At 36.1% G+C, this 17,247-nt stretch overlaps 1 protein-coding gene across 3 annotated transcripts in view; it reads left to right on the forward strand.

The window, feature by feature from the left end:
- Positions 1–16,052, forward strand: part of LOC137648542 (GATA zinc finger domain-containing protein 14-like) — a 471,854-nt gene extending 455,802 nt beyond the window's left edge. For 2 of the 3 annotated variants that reach the window (XM_068381463.1, XM_068381464.1), the window contains exons 3-4: positions 14,261–14,470; positions 14,579–16,052. In XM_068381463.1, the coding sequence (XP_068237564.1) occupies positions 14,426–14,470; positions 14,579–15,790 (1,257 nt within the window). In that variant the 5' untranslated portion in view covers positions 14,261–14,425 and the 3' untranslated portion in view covers positions 15,791–16,052. Of the gene's footprint in view, positions 1–12,694; positions 13,011–13,144; positions 13,353–14,260; positions 14,471–14,578 lie in introns of those variants that run through there. The other variant, XM_068381462.1, reaches the window with a different exon arrangement.
- The last annotated feature ends 1,195 nt before the right edge of the window (positions 16,053–17,247 follow it).

The raw sequence follows: 17,247 nt of genomic DNA on the forward strand, positions 1-17,247 counted from the left end.
TCTCATATGGTTTATTTATTCCCTCATTTCTTTTCCTCACCAAGCTATTTTTCCCAGTTGGATCCCTTTGATTTATAGCACCCTTCTCCTCCAACTAGGGATAGTAATAATGACAATAGTGATATGCTAAATATTGCAAATACCACTCTAGCATATCAAATACCAAAAAAATATTAATACTCAAACACATGGATAAGAAAAAAATTCTATCTAATACTGCAACATTGCATGAATATAAAAATATATATTCTGGAAAGTGTAGAATACAGGAAAAGAAACTTGAGCTACTTATAAAAGTGTCCACATCAGCGTTGTGATGATAACATTAGAAAGTGTGCCATTGAAAATTAGGATGACAACTTTTTTCCTTTGGTTTTAGAAAAACAACATTGCGGGAGCTATGGCTAATTATCACCTTATTTGCTTCAAATCGTATATGGAGGTAACGGTATAGCCTTAAAGTAGAATTAAAAGTACATAAAAAATTAATTAATTATTTAGTCTTTGATTTCATTCCTGCAGACGTGTACACGAAACCATATGCCATTTAGTTGACTTTGTTATCAACTCTCGTTAAAATTTATATTTTCGATTATTGGGAATTAGAACATATAATGTATTTGAAAGAAAAAGTCTTTGCAAATTAGTTGAGAATGAATTTGGAGATACCCTTTGGATATTTTACATATAAATGACGGAAATTCTTTTATCGTGTGAATATTCTTTACTGTTAAAATGGCTTAAGTATTGGCAATTTTTTATTAGGAAAACATTTTACCTTTGCACTTGAAACGCTTGAATTATTGTGTAATCGAATAGAGGCACCAAACCTAAGATCAGCAACAGCTAAAAAGAACACGGGAATGGCCAGTTACACACATCAGTTATAAGACAAAGAACTTTTTCAATGATTCGTAGGTCGTCGTTAGGTAGGCATATGGGACTTAGAGGAGACTAGAGGGCTACTACTGTAATAGCCAGTAGGATAGTACAGTGGTAACGTGTTCGCCCTGCATTCGCACGCAGCCGATTGATCCCAGCCCAGGACCGTGAGTTTAAGCTGTTTACTGGGGAGGCCACTGCTGTGGCTGGGCACCACAGTGGGGGCTGGGATAGCCCAGCTGACATTCTGCTGAGCATTTATTATGATGAAACTGGAACTGAAACCAGATAACTTTACCTTAATTCTACCTATTGAACTCTCAGCAGCCATTGCCTAACTTGGACGAAGAGAGATCTTGGACACCAGTCATATAAATAAGGTCCCTTGCCTTATATTGATGATAGATATTATCCCAAAAGTGCTTGTAAAGCGGAAATTGGATAATACTGACTTTTTGTGAAACAAACAAGACAGGAATGACCCACTGTGTCAGTGCATTCTTATTTAACAAATGTTGTTTGAACCACAATAACAATAAACGAAACTTGTTGCTTAAAGAAAATAAATTAAGTATTTCATCTGAAGATCACATCAATCCCAGAGTCTAAATTAGCGATGATAGACAAGATTATAGTTTGCTCTGAACAGTAGAAAATTATTCAAGTAAAGCTATGCATGTTGGCATATATATACCTAGTTTGTCAAGATGCAACATTTGGGATCAATTACACAGTAAGTAATATGCTGCACAGCTATCACTATATTTCTGATACAGTTTCTAGCAGATACACTAGCAGATACACTAGCAGATACACTAGCAGATACACTAGCAGATACGCGGTTATACCTGCTGTAAAAATTTGGGATTAAATTGGAGGTAACAAAGAATGGTCTTATTGTGCTTGAAGTTCACCAAACTTCATCTGTGATAGGTTCACCTCATGGTGAATAATATCCTGATACAGTTATATGCTTTGGTAACTTTTGTAATATTCATAAATTTAGTGGTGTCTCGGGACATATCCAGATCATATTGGTAAATATATTGTGTTGCTCATCGTTTGCTTTAGCGTGATGACGTATGCAGAGAAAATATATAGCATTCCTGTCTTTACCCATCGCCCTGATGGACAAAGACATGGATGCCATCGATTTCTCTGAGGAATCTGACGAAATGAAGACACACGGCACTGAAATCTCTCTTGAAATCTAGAAGGCAACTGACGAACTAGAAAAGAATACGATGAAATCAGGAAGGAAACTGACGAACTAAGGAAACTGGAAGATGAAATATCAAAGGAAACCAAAAACCTAATCATGAAAAACTAGAACAGACAGAAGAGGACAGCACCGAAGAGCTTTTAAACAGAGACATAAATTAACCTTTAATGCTAGAGGTAAGTCACCTTGAAATAAAGGTAAGTAAGTCCCTAATACGAGAAATAGGGTACCTCAAAATAGAGGTGAAAAAAACATTTAATGCTAGAAATAAGGCACCTCAAAATAGAAGTAAGAAAACCGTTAATGCTAGAAATAGGACACACAAAAATAGATGGTAAAAAAAACCTTAATGCTAGAAATAGGGCACAAAAAAGAGGTAAAAAAAGGTCCTAATGCTATAAATAAGGCACCTAAAAATAGAGGAAAAAGTGTCTATAATGCTACAAGTAATGGACCTCAAAATCGAGGTAAAAAAAGCCCCTAATGCTATAAATAAGGCTCCAAAAATAGAGGTCGAAGAGCCTCTAATGCTAAAAGTAAGGCACCTCAAAATCGAGGTAAAAAAGCCCTTAATGCTATCAATAAGGCACCTAAAAAGAGAGGTCAAAGAGCCTCTAATGCTAAAAGTAAGGCACCTCAAAATCGAGGTCAAAAAGCCCCTAATGCTATAAATAAGGCACCTAAAAAGAGAGGTCAAAGAGCTTCTAATGCTAGAAGTGAAGCACCTCAAAATCGAGGTCAAAAAGCCCTTAATGCTATAAATAAGGCATCTAAAAAGAGAGGGCAAAGAGCCTCTAATGCTAGAAGTGAGGCACCTCAAAATCGAGGTCAAAAAGCCCCTAATGCTATAAATAAGGCACCTAAAAAGAGAGGTCAAAGAGCCTCTAATGCTAGAAGTGAGGCACATCAAAATCGAGGTCAAAAAGCCCTTAATGCTATAAATAAGGCACCTAAAAAGAGAGGTCAAAGAGCCTCTAATGCTAGAAGTGAGGCACCTCAAAATCGAGGTCAAAAAGCCCCTAATGCTATAAATAAGGCACCTAAAAAGAGAGGTCAAAGCGCCTTTAATGCTACAAGTGAGGCACATCAAAATCGAGGTCAAAAAGCCCCTAATGCTATAAATAAGGCACCTAAAAAGAGAGGTCAAAGAGCTTCTAATGCTAGAAGTGAAGCACATCAAAATCGAGGTCAAAAAGCCCCTAATGCTATAAATAAGGCATCTAAAAAGAGAGGGCAAAGAGCCTCTAATGCTAAAAGTAAGGCACCTCAAAATCGAGGTAAAAAAGCCCTTAATGCTATAAATAAGGCACCTAAAAAGAGAGGTCAAAGAGCCTCTAATGCTAAAAGTAAGGCACCTCAAAATCGAGGTCAAAAAGCCCCTAATGCTATAAATAAGGCACCTAAAAAGAGAGGTCAAAGAGCTTCTAATGCTAGAAGTGAAGCACATCAAAATCGAGGTCAAAAAGCCCCTAATGCTATAAATAAGGCATCTAAAAAGAGAGGGCAAAGAGCCTCTAATGCTAGAAGTAATGCAACTCAAAATCGAGGTCAAAAAGCCCCTAATGCTATAAATAAGGCACCTAAAAAGAGAGGTCAAAGAGCCTCTAATGCTAGAAGTGAGGCACATCAAAATCGAGGTCAAAAAGCCCTTAATGCTATAAATAAGGCACCTTAAAAGAGAGGTCAAAGAGCCTCTAATGCTAGAAGTGAGGCACCTCAAAATCGAGGTCAAAAAGCCCTTAATGCTATAAATAAGGCACCTAAAAAGAGAGGTCAAAGCGCCTCTAATGCTACAAGTGAGGCACCTCAAAATCGAGGTCAAAAAGCCCCTAATGCTATAAATAAGGCACCTAAAAAGAGAGGTCAAAGAGCTTCTAATGATAGAAGTGAAGCACCTCAAAATCGAGGCCAAAAAGCCCCTAATGCTATAAATAAGGCACCTAAAAAGAGAGGTCAAAGAGCCTCTAATGCTAGAAGTGAGGCACCTCAAAATCGAGGTCAAAAAGCCCTTAATGCTATAAATAAGGCACCTAAAAAGAGAGATCAAAGCGCCTCTAATGCTAAAAGTAATGCACCTCAAAATCGAGGTCAAAAAGCCCCTAATGCTATAAATAAGGCACCTAAAAAGAGAGGTCAAAGCGCCTCTAATGCTAGAAGTAATGCACCTCAAAATCGAGGTCAAAAAGCCCTTAATGCTATAAATAAGGCACCTAAAAAGAGAGGTCAAAGAGCGTCTAATGCTGAAAGTAATGCACCTCAAAATCGAGGTCAAAGAGCCCCTAATGCTATAAATAAGGCACCTAAGAAGAGAGGTCAAAGAGCCTCTAATGCTAAAAGTAAGGCACCTCAAAATCGAGGTAAAAAAGCCCCTTAATGAGATTGGTGTTACTCTGGACATAAGTCATGGTATGACAATGAAACAGTCTCCAATAGATTTAGTAGATTTGAGAACAAAGCCCTCAGAAGGATATTGGGAGCTAAATGGCAGGACAGGATTAGAAATGAAACTATAAGAGAGATTACTCGAGTGTCATATGTGGATGAGATCATGATGAGGGGTAGATGGAGATGATTGTGCATGCTCTTCGCACTCCCCAAGAGAGATTAGTTTACCAAACGTTCAGCTAGGAACTAAAAGGGTTGGAAGACCCAGGCGTACAGGGCTGAGGACTATGAAGTGTGAAGTAGGAGATGATGAATGGAGAAGTATTGAATTAATAGCTCAAGATAGAGACGACTGGCGAAATCTAACCGAGGCCCTTTGCGTCAATAGGCGTAGGAAGAGATGATGATTTTAAAGACAATAACACCATTAAAATAAATCGTTCAGATTTAAGCTATAAAAAGAGAACTATGTCAGCCTTTTCAACATAAAAAATTCGCCGCAACTTTGAACTTTCAAAGTTCTTCTATCGAATTATTTGAAGTAAAACCCCCAATTAGCCTCCAGGGTGAATAATGACTTTGGAACAAGCACGGGACATGCAAGACACCTGTGGCACCAAGAGTGCCATTTAGACGTCGTTTGCTTTCCCATATTAACACCTGCTCTTAAAAGCCCACCTGTTAAACCTCGTCCATTGCTAATGAAGGTTGTGCTTCCCCATTGGAAGCTTCCCTACCTGGTTCGAGTTCCGCTCAAATTCGATCATTTCTTTAGCGTCTGCAACCACACCATCTTTGAGCTAAAGCATGTGGAATTTGGAGGACCCTACAGGTGTACCTTCTGAGTCATCAGCACCCATTACCTGGCCTTCTCTGGTCCTAGCTTGGGTGGAGAGGGGGCTTGGGTGCTGATCATATAATATATGGTCAGTCCCTGGGGCATTGTCCTGCTTACTATGGTATCGTCACTGTCCCTTGCCTCTGCCATTCATGAGCGACCTTTAAACTAAAACATTTCGTGACACTTCCCGCATTTTCCTGGTTGACAAATGATGCACAATATATCCACAAAAGGTGTGACGTCATTCCTAGAAAATGTGTCACTATTCATTCACAGTTTGAATGATCCTGCTGTTCTAACTAAGGTAGTTGCTTAGCTAGTAATCTATCCCCTACATAATGAAGAACAGGTCTGGCTATATATATATATATATATATATATATATATATATATATATATATATATATATATATATATATATATATATATATATATTTATATATATATATATTTATATATATATATATATATATATATATATATATATATATATATATATATATATATATATATATATATATGATAAATTTTGTACATTTAAACGTGTTTTTCATATTTCAAATAAGCCATATATTTTAATACATTAAACTCTGGATTCTCTTATCGACCTCGGGATCAGAAAAACGATAAAAAACTTCAATATTCTTAAGATTTCAATATTTGTGCCTATTAAGAAGCTTAAAGGCATGTATCTCTAAAAGAGGTTTAGCATTTCTTATATAAAGGAAGAATGCCCCAAATTTCATATAATTCAAATACCAATTGAATTAATCCTCGTTACTGAAGCTGCTTCTGTAATAAGAAAATAAATGAAACGAGAATACGCTTATTAATTTGAATAAAAACCCTAACAATATTTCTGCATAATAACTAGGTCTACGCAGACATTATGGATCATGAATCTGTTGTTTCCAGTTTTCCACTAGACAATATAACTGTAGTTCAAGTCAATAGTCGGACATTTTCTTTGAAAATCTACCTAAAGCGAAATGGACATTTTTGTAACGGACCTTTCTTCCCGCCTTGGTTTTTTAACTGATCAAGATGTGATTTTATCAGGGAAAGCCATTGGGAGTGAGCTGCTTCCTCAATTCCTTTGGGAAATAGTATCGTTGACTTATCAAAGAAACCAAAGTGGATTTAATTTATAAATTTTAGGACTGAAGGAAGGGACCTGGGGCCTGGGAGACCCTTCAGAGCTCAATGGCACCAGTTTATAAAATAATCTATAATCTACCAATTTATAAATTAAATCCACTTTGGTTTCTTTGATAAGTCAACGATACTATTTCCCAAAGGAATTGAGGAAGCAGGACCTGTTCTTTATTATGTAGGGGATAGATTACTAGCTAAGCAACTACCTTAGTTAGAACAGCAGGATCATTCAAACTGTGAATGAATAGTGACACATTTTCTAGGAATGACGTCACACCTTTTGTGGATATATTGTGCATCATTTGTCAACCAGGAAAATGCGGGAAGTGTCACGAAATGTTTTAGTTTAAAGGTCGCTCATGAATGGCAGAGGCAAGGGACAGTGACGATACCATAGTAAGCAGGACAATGCCCCAGGGACTGACCATATATTATATGATCAGCACCCAAGCCCCCTCTCCACCCAAGCTAGGACCAGAGAAGGCCAGGTAATGGGTGCTGATGACCCAGAAGGTACACCTGTAGGGTCCTCCAAATTCCACATGCTTTAGCTCAAAGATGGTGTGGTTGCAGACGCTAAAGAAATGATCGAATTTGAGCGGAACTCGAACCAGGTAGGGAAGCTTCCAATGGGGAAGCACAACCTTCATTAGCAATGGACGAGGTTTAACAGGTGGGCTTTTAAGAGCAGGTGTTAATATGGGAAAGCAAACGACGTCTAAATGGCACTCTTGGTGCCACAGGTGTCTTGCATGTCCCGTGCTTGTTCCAAAGTCATTATTCACCCTGGAGGCTAATTGGGGGTTTTACTTCAAATAATTCGATAGAAGAACTTTGAAAGTTCAAAGTTGCGGCGAATTTTTTATGTTGAAAAGGCTGACATAGTTCTCTTTTTATAGCTTAAATCTGAACGATTTATTTTAATGGTGTTATTGTCTTTAAAATCATCATCTCTTCCTACGCCTATTGACGCAAAGGGCCTCGGTTAGATTTCGCCAGTCGTCTCTATCTTGAGCTATTAATTCAATACTTCTCCATTCATCATCTCCTACTTCACACTTCATAGTCCTCAGCCCTGTCCGCCTGGGTCTTCCAACCCTTATAGTTACTAGCTGAACGTTTGGTAAACTAATCTCTCTTGGGGAGTGCGAAGAGCATGCACAATCATCTCCATCTACCCCTCATCATGATCTCATCCACATATGACACTCGAGTAATCTCTCTTATAGTTTCATTTCTAATCCTGTCCTGCCATTTAGCTCCCAATATCCTTCTGAGGGCTTTGTTCTCAAATCTACTAAATCTATTGGAGACTGTTTCATTGTCATACCATGACTTATGTCCAGAGTAACACCAATCTCATTAAGGGGCTTTTTTACCTCGATTTTGAGGTGCCTTACTTTTAGCATTAGAGGCTCTTTGACCTCTCTTCTTAGGTGCCTTATTTATAGCATTAGGGGATCTTTGACCTCGATTTTGAGGTGCATTACTTTCAGCATTAGACGCTCTTTGACCTCTCTTTTTAGGTGCCTTATTTATAGCATTAAGGGCTTTTTGACCTCGATTTTGAGGTGCATTACTTCTAGCATTAGAGGCGCTTTGACCTCTCTTTTTAGGTGCCTTATTTATAGCATTAGGGGCTTTTTGACCTCGATTTTGAGGTGCATTACTTTTAGCATTAGAGGCGCTTTGATCTCTCTTTTTAGGTGCCTTATTTATAGCATTAAGGGCTTTTTGACCTCGATTTTGAGGTGCCTCACTTCTAGCATTAGAGGCTCTTTGACCTCTCTTTTTAGGTGCCTTATTTATAGCATTAGGGGCTTTTTGGCCTCGATTTTGAGGTGCTTCACTTCTAGCATTAGAAGCTCTTTGACCTCTCTTTTTAGGTGCCTTATTTATAGCATTAGGGGCTTTTTTACCTCGATTTTGAGGTGCCTCACTTGTAGCATTAGAGGCGCTTTGACCTCTCTTTTTAGGTGCCTTATTTATAGCATTAGGGGCTTTTTGACCTCGATTTTGAGGTGCCTCACTTCTAGCATTAGAGGCTCTTTGACCTCTCTTTTTAGGTGCCTTATTTATAGCATTAAGGGCTTTTTGACCTCGATTTTGATGTGCCTCACTTCTAGCATTAGAGGCTCTTTGACCTCTCTTTTTAGGTGCCTTATTTATAGCATTAGGGGCTTTTTGACCTCGATTTTGAGGTGCATTACTTCTAGCATTAGAGGCTCTTTGCCCTCTCTTTTTAGGTGCCTTATTTATAGCATTAGGGGCTTTTTGACATCGATTTTGATGTGCTTCACTTCTAGCATTAGAAGCTCTTTGACCTCTCTTTTTAGGTGCCTTATTTATAGCATTAGGGGCTTTTTTACCTCGATTTTGAGGTGCCTTACTTTTAGCATTAGAGGCTCTTTGACCTCTCTTTTTAGGTGCCTTATTTATAGCATTAAGGGCTTTTTTACTTCTATTTTGAGGTGCCTTACTTTTAGCATTAGAGGCTCTTCGACCTCTATTTTTGGAGCCTTATTTATAGCATTAGGGGCTTTTTGACCTCGACTTTGAGGTGCCTCACTTGTAGCATTAAAGGCGCTTTGACCTCTCTTTTTAGGTGCCTTATTTATAGCATTAGGGGCTTTTTGACCTCGATTTTGAGGTGCCTCACTTCTAGCATTAGAGGCTCTTTGACCTCTCTTTTTAGGTGCCTTATTTATAGCATTAAGGGCTTTTTGACCTCGATTTTGATGTGCCTCACTTCTAGCATTAGAGGCTCTTTGACCTCTCTTTTTAGGTGCCTTATTTATAGCATTAGGGGCTTTTTGACCTCGATTTTGAGGTGCTTCACTTCTATCATTAGAAGCTCTTTGACCTCTCTTTTTAGGTGCCTTATTTATAGCATTAGGGGCTTTTTGACCTCGATTTTGAGGTGCCTTACTTTTAGCATTAGAGGCTCTTTGACCTCTCTTTTTAGGTGCCTTATTGATAGCATTAAGGGCTTTTTTACCTCGATTTTGAGGTGCCTCACTTCTAGCATTAGAGGCTCTTTGACCTCTCTTTTTAGGTGCCTTATTTATAGCATTAAGGGCTTTTTGACCTCGATTTTGAGGTGCATTACTTCTAGCATTAGAGGCTCTTTGCCCTCTCTTTTTAGATGCCTTATTTATAGCATTAAGGGCTTTTTGACCTCGATTTTGAGGTGCTTCACTTCTATCATTAGAAGCTCTTTGACCTCTCTTTTTAGGTGCCTTATTTATAGCATTAGGGGCTTTTTGACCTCGATTTTGAGGTGCCTTACTTTTAGCATTAGAGGCTCTTTGACCTCTCTTTTTAGGTGCCTTATTGATAGCATTAAGGGCTTTTTTACCTCGATTTTGAGGTGCCTTACTTTTAGCATTAGAGGCTCTTCGACCTCTATTTTTGGAGCCTTATTTATAGCATTAGGGGCTTTTTTTACCTCGATTTTGAGGTCCATTACTTGTAGCATTAGAGACACTTTTTCCTCTATTTTTAGGTGCCTTATTTATAGCATTAGGACCTTTTTTTTACCTCTTTTTTGTGCCCTATTTATAGCATTAAGGGTTTTTTTTACCATCTATTTTTGTGTGTCCTATTTCTAGCATTAACGGTTTTTTTACTTCTATTTTGAGGTGCCTTATTTCTAGCATTAAATGTTTTTTTTTCACCTCTATTTTGAGGTACCCTATTTCTCGTATTAGGGACTTACTTACCTTTATTTCAAGGTGACTTACCTCTAGCATTAAAGGTTAATTTATGTCTCTGTTTAAAAGCTCTTCGGTGCTGTCCTCTTCTGTCTGTTCTAGTTTTTCATGATTAGGTTTTTGGTTTCCTTTGATATTTCATCTTCCAGTTTCCTTAGTTCGTCAGTTTCCTTCCTGATTTCATCGTATTCTTTTCTAGTTCGTCAGTTGCCTTCTAGATTTCAAGAGAGATTTCAGTGCCGTGTGTCTTCATTTCGTCAGATTCCTCAGAGAAATCGATGGCATCCATGTCTTTGTCCATCAGGGCGATGGGTAAAGACAGGAATGCTATATATTTTCTCTGCATACGTCATCACGCTAAAGCAAACGATGAGCAACACAATATATTTACCAATATGATCTGGATATGTCCCGAGACACCAATAAATTTATGAATATTACAAAAGTTACCAAAGCATATAACTGTATCAGGATATTATTCACCATGCTAGCAAAGAGTATATAAAACCTATCACAGATGAAGTTTGGTGAACTTCAAGCACAATAAGACCATTCTTTGTTACCTCCAATTTAATCCCAAATTTTTACAGCAGGTATAACCGCGTATCTGCTAGTGTATCTGCTAGTGTATCTGCTAGTGTATCTGCTAGTGTATCTGCTAGTGTATCTGCTAGAAACTGTATCAGAAATATAGAGATAGCTGTGCAGCATATTACTTACTGTGTAATTGATCCCAAATGTTGCATCTTGACAAACTAGGTATATATATGCCAACATGCATAGCTTTACTTGAATAATTTTCTACTGTTCAGAGCAAACTATAATCTTGTCTATCACCGCTAATTTAGACTCTGGGATTGATGTGATCTTCAGATGAAATACTTAATTTATTTTCTTTAAGCAACAAGTTTCGTTTATTGTTATTGTGGTTCAAACAACATTTGTTAAATAAGAATGCACTGACACAGTGGGTCATTCCTGTCTTGTTTGTTTCACAAAAAGTCAGTATTATCCAATTTCCGCTTTACAAGCACTTTTGGGATAATATCTATCACCAATATAAGGCAAGGGACCTTATTTATATGACTGGTGTCCAAGATCTCTCTTCGTCCAAGTTAGGCAATGGCTGCTGAGAGTTCAATAGGTAGAATTAAGGTAAAGTTATCTGGTTTCAGTTCCAGTTTCATCATAATAAATGCTCAGCAGAATGTCAGCTGGGCTATCCCAGCCCCCACTGTGGTGCCCAGCCACAGCAGTGGCCTCCCCAGTAAACAGCTTAAACTCACGGTCCTGGGCTGGGATCAATCGGCTGCGTGCGAATGCAGGGCGAACACGTTACCACTGTACTATCCTACTGGCTATTACAGTAGTAGCCCTCTAGTCTCCTCTAAGTCCCATATGCCTACCTAACGACGACCTACGAATCATTGAAAAAGTTCTTTGTCTTATAACTGATGTGTGTAACTGGCCATTCCCGTGTTCTTTTTAGCTGTTGCTGATCTTAGGTTTGGTGCCTCTATTCGATTACACAATAATTCAAGCGTTTCAAGTGCAAAGGTAAAATGTTTTCCTAATAAAAAATTGCCAATACTTAAGCCATTTTAACAGTAAAGAATATTCACACGATAAAAGAATTTCCGTCATTTATATGTAAAATATCCAAAGGGTATCTCCAAATTCATTCTCAACTAATTTGCAAAGACTTTTTCTTTCAAATACATTATATGTTCTAATTCCCAATAATCGAAAATATAAATTTTAACGAGAGTTGATAACAAAGTCAACTAAATGGCATATGGTTTCGTGTACACGTCTGCATGAATGAAATCAAAGACTAAATAATTAATTAATTTTTTATGTACTTTTAATTCTACTTTAAGGATATGACGTTACCTCCATATACGATTTGAAGCAAATAAGGTGATAATTAGCCATAGCTCCCGCAATGTTGTTTTTCTAAAACCAAAGGAAAAAAGTTGTCATCCTAATTTTCAATGGCACACTTTCTAATGTTATCATCACAACGCTGATGTGGACACTTTTATAAGTAGCTCAAGTTTCTTTTCCTGTATTCTACACTTTCCAGAATATATATTTTTATATTCATGCAATGTTGCAGTATTAGATAGAATTTTTTTCTTATCCATGTGTTTGAGTATTAATATTTTTTTGGTATTTGATATGCTAGAGTGGTATTTGCAATATTTAGCATATCACTATTGTCATTATTACTATCCCTAGTTGGAGGAGAAGGGTGCTATAAATCAAAGGGATCCAACTGGGAAAAATAGCTCGGTGAGGAAAAGAAATGAGGGAATAAATAAACCATATGAGAGGAAATGAACAATTGAAATATAATGATGTACGAATACTAACAACATTAAAACAGATCATTCATATATGAACTATCAAAAGAGATTTATATCAACCTGTTCAACATACAGACATTTCCTGAAAATTTTAACTTTTGAAGTTATACTGATTCAACTAGCAGATTAGGAAGACCATTCCACAACTTGGTCACAGCTGGAATGAAACTCTAGAATACTGTGTAGTAATTAGCTTCATGATGGAGAAATCATGACTATTGAATTAACTGCATACCTAGTATTACGAACAGGATGGTACTATCTGGGAAGATCTGAATATAAACGATCGTGAGAATTATGAAAAATCTTACGCCACATGCATAACAAACTAATTGAATGATGTTGCCAGAAATTTATATCTACCACATGAATAAGAAATTCTATAGACCGTGAGTTCCTGTCCAACAACTTCAGAGGAAAATCAGCAGCTAAAGACCAGACAGGTGAACAATATGATCTGAAAGCGTTTGATAATTTGCAAAAATCATATTTGGTAACATTATTACCTACTAAAGATTTTCTCTTAATTAAAAATGAATAATAATGTTGATAATAGAATCATGTGTATTTCGTAAAGTTTCTGTTGTGAGAAATCCTTGTGAGAGTGATCGCATTCCATGGGTCAGGTGATCCCTGAGAAGATATTTCAAGTGTGAGAAAACTTTCAAGACTCAAACGTTGATACCAGTTTCTGAAGGTGATGCCAGGGATACTCTGCCCTATATAAAAGGACTGCTCCACTCCATTTCATCAAGTTGCCTACTGACTTTTCCCCGATGATGAAGGTAAGCTACAAATATAGATAATTATATTTAAATATATATATATATATATATATATATATATATATATATATATATATATACAGATATATATACATATATATATATATATATATATATATATATATATATACTGTATATATGTATATATGTATATATATGTATAGTATATATGTATATATGTATATATATATACATATATATGTATATATATATATATATATATATATATATATATATATATATATATATATATATATATATATATACATGCGTATATGTGTATTATATATTTTTATGCATTATATATATATATATATATATATATATATATATATATATATATATATACAGTTATATATATGTATATATATATATATATATATATATATATATATATATATATATATATATATATATCTGTGTGTATTAGTGTCTGTGTAAATATAGGAAAATTAATTGATGACTAAAAACTGTCAAGTTTAGTTGATAACTAAAGCAAACGTTTCGGTGCAAAGTTGAATTGCTAAGGCTATAAATTATAAAGATATATAAATAAAATTAACTTCAATGTTATAAGCCATGAACAAAAATTAACTTACACATTCACAAACATAATAGCTGATTTTTTCCCTAATTGTGTAAAATTGTATTCCTAAATTCTAAATTTTGTTTTTTATAATATAGATATATGTCTTTGTCTGAAAGATATTAGTACCATTCGCAGTCTTACTTTAGCCAAGGCAATGTATGTATATAAATTCAAACAAGTATACTCCTGATGTCAATAATTCACTGACTTGCCATTTCTATTATCTTTTCATCATATAAAAGGACATATATCATAAAATTAAGAGTATAACCCTAAAGGTATGAACAGATAAACCTTCAGGAATCTAATTGTCATACAGCCTCTTCTGGCGGTGCTGGTGTTGGTGAGTGTGGCTTCTGGCCAGGATGGATCCTACATCCTGGACTCTCGAGGTGTTGAGGCTCAGCAAGGACTCCTTCCCTCACGACACCTTTACGATAACTACGAAGCCTTCTCAGACGCCTTTAGGCAACGTTCTCAGCAGATGGCCACAGAATACAGCTTAGACCAAACTATTTACAATGATCCAGTAAGTATCGAACCTCAGAGCCTATGAAAATAGCATCTACATATAAGATGATATAATTATGTTTTAGACCACTGTGATATGAAGTAACTGAATTTGTATTACTTACAGAATCCCGAGTATACCTGGGCCTATGCCGTCGACGCCAAGTCCACTGGAGACATGAAATCCGCAAGGGAAGAGCGCCGGGGTGACGTTGTTGTGGGACAGTATTCGGTTGTGGACCCTGATGGAACTCTGCGCACAGTCGATTACTCAGTTGCTCCTGGCACTGGATTCCAAGCCACCGTCACTAAGGAAAGAGCTGATGACCTTTCCAGCAGCCCAGTCAAATACCATCGGGAACTTCAGCATTCCCAGAGTGATGGTAAACAAACCAATAGATATCAGCAACAGCCACAGCAGTCCTTTATGAATCAAATTGAAGAGACTAGGTCCTTGAATCATCAAACCTATTCTAATGACTTTGCAAACCAAGGAAACAGTCGGAGTGATTACCAAAACCAGTTCCAGAACCACCAATATCAATATGAAAATGAAGGACGTTTCTATAACCAACAGTCTAACAGAAATCAAATCCAAAATCAACAATACAACAAACAAAGTTCCCAAAACCAAAACGAAAATTATGTTAATTTTAAAAAGAATAATGACAATTACATCGCCAATCAACGTTATGGATACACCAGAAATGACTTCAATAATAATCAATACAATTCCCAAAGAAGTCTGTATTCCAGAGATGGCCAGAACTCTCAGTCTTATGCACGCGTAAATGGATATACAAACAGGCAAAATTACAATCAATACAATTCCAATTACAATAACCAACAAGCTCAATTCCGGGGACGTGAAAACTACAACCAGTACCAGCAAAACAGAGACTCCAAAACATACACCTCAGATCAGTTCAGGAGGAACTATTACAATACACAGCAGGAACAAAGTAGAAAATATAATCCCACCACCCAATACAGAGACAGCCAATACAACCAAAATCAGTATGATAATCAGTATTACCAAATCCAGCAAAGGAACAATGAGAGACAACAGTACAATGAAACTATCTTGGGTAGGAACTTGAGCTACAATAGTCCTAATTACTATCAGGGAAAACAATATAACCAAGGTAATCCATCTCGGAGGTCACAGCACCGCGGAGAGGGTCAATACAGAGGTAATCGTTACTCCCAAAATCATCAAAGTCGCCTGACCAATCAATACTCGGGACAGAACTCCCAGTTCTACTCACATCAAAGATTCCAGAATCAAAACCAAAACACGAAAAGGAATTACTCCCCGATTAGTGTCGTTCTTGCTTGAAGGAACTGACTGAGTGGCTATTGGAAAGGACTCTATTATAATAGAATTAGTAGATTTTATTAGAAAACTCCCAACTCCTTTTATTAAATAACTAGCGTATGTAAATACAAAAAAAAAAAGATATTTAGTAACATCAAGTTCACGGCTTTTAATTTATCTAACTTTCTTTAGTTCTATTCTAATTTATCGCTGTTTCTTTTAAAAACAGAACAAAATGTTATCTCTAGCAATTCTGTAATACTGGCGCGCTAATAATTTTATAATAAAGGTACAATTAATTAAAACAGATACTCTCTGATTTTCCTTCGAAATGATTTTATTTTTCTTCATATATCCATTAGCTTTGACAAATGATATCCACATTGAAAAAGACTTTGGTTTATTTATATAAAATGTTGAGAATAAACTGACCTTTATAAAACTAGACAGAAATAACAAACATGTTTATTAAAATTTTAGAAGGAAACCGGATGCTCAAAGAGAAGACAGAACCTTAATGTTAATGGTATTTTGAGCATCCCTGTGAGTGAGCCTATTGTTAGCTTTATTATTCGAATCTCCCATAATGAATCAATATATGATGAATATCAATATAATATCGTGTTTATATATACATATACATACATACATATATATATATATATATATATATATATATATATATATATATATATATATATATATATATATATATTGTTACAATGAAAACGTATAATCAGTGTCTTCATGAAATCTCTAAAAATTTCAGAGATTACCTGTAATCACTGTGAGGGTTAGTGATTACAAGTAATCACTGAAAATTCCAGTGATTACATGAAATCACTGGAATATTAGACGATCTCTTATATAAACTCACTGTTGATTTTTCAGGGAAAATGTGTAATATTTTTTTCCCTAATATAACATTTTCTATTTTCTTAAATGGTCTTGTGATATAAGGAAATCAATGTAAGTTTATTTTTATCGATGAGTAGCTAAATAGCCAGTCGTAATGACCATGGGAGTATATTGTCATCCCTGTGCTTCTAGTAAGCTGAGTAGTTAAGTAGCTCAAGGTGTCGTCGTTCACCCTATTTTGACTCATGATTTTGCATCCCTTGCATAATTTGATCTCATAAGCATATATTCCATGAGTTGGAATTCTTACAAATGGGTCATGGTTTATCAAGGTCATTCAACCAAATTTGTTGTTCTTTATGCATTGATATCAAAGCAAGCAGCCTAAATATCGTATCAGGTACTAGAGATTCTTCTTCTCTTCAGAGCTCCATCCACATGTTAAGCGATAGTATTATTATTATTATTATTATTATTATTATTATTATTATTATTATTACTTGCTAAGCTACAACACTAGTTAGAAATGCAAGATGCTATAAGGCCAGGAGCCCCAACAGGGAAAATAGCCCAGTGAGGAAAGGAAACAAGGAAAAATAATATATTTTAAGAACAATGAC

This window comes from Palaemon carinicauda, chromosome 10 (genome assembly GCF_036898095.1).
Source record: "Palaemon carinicauda isolate YSFRI2023 chromosome 10, ASM3689809v2, whole genome shotgun sequence".
Classification (NCBI taxonomy): domain Eukaryota; kingdom Metazoa; phylum Arthropoda; class Malacostraca; order Decapoda; family Palaemonidae; genus Palaemon; species Palaemon carinicauda.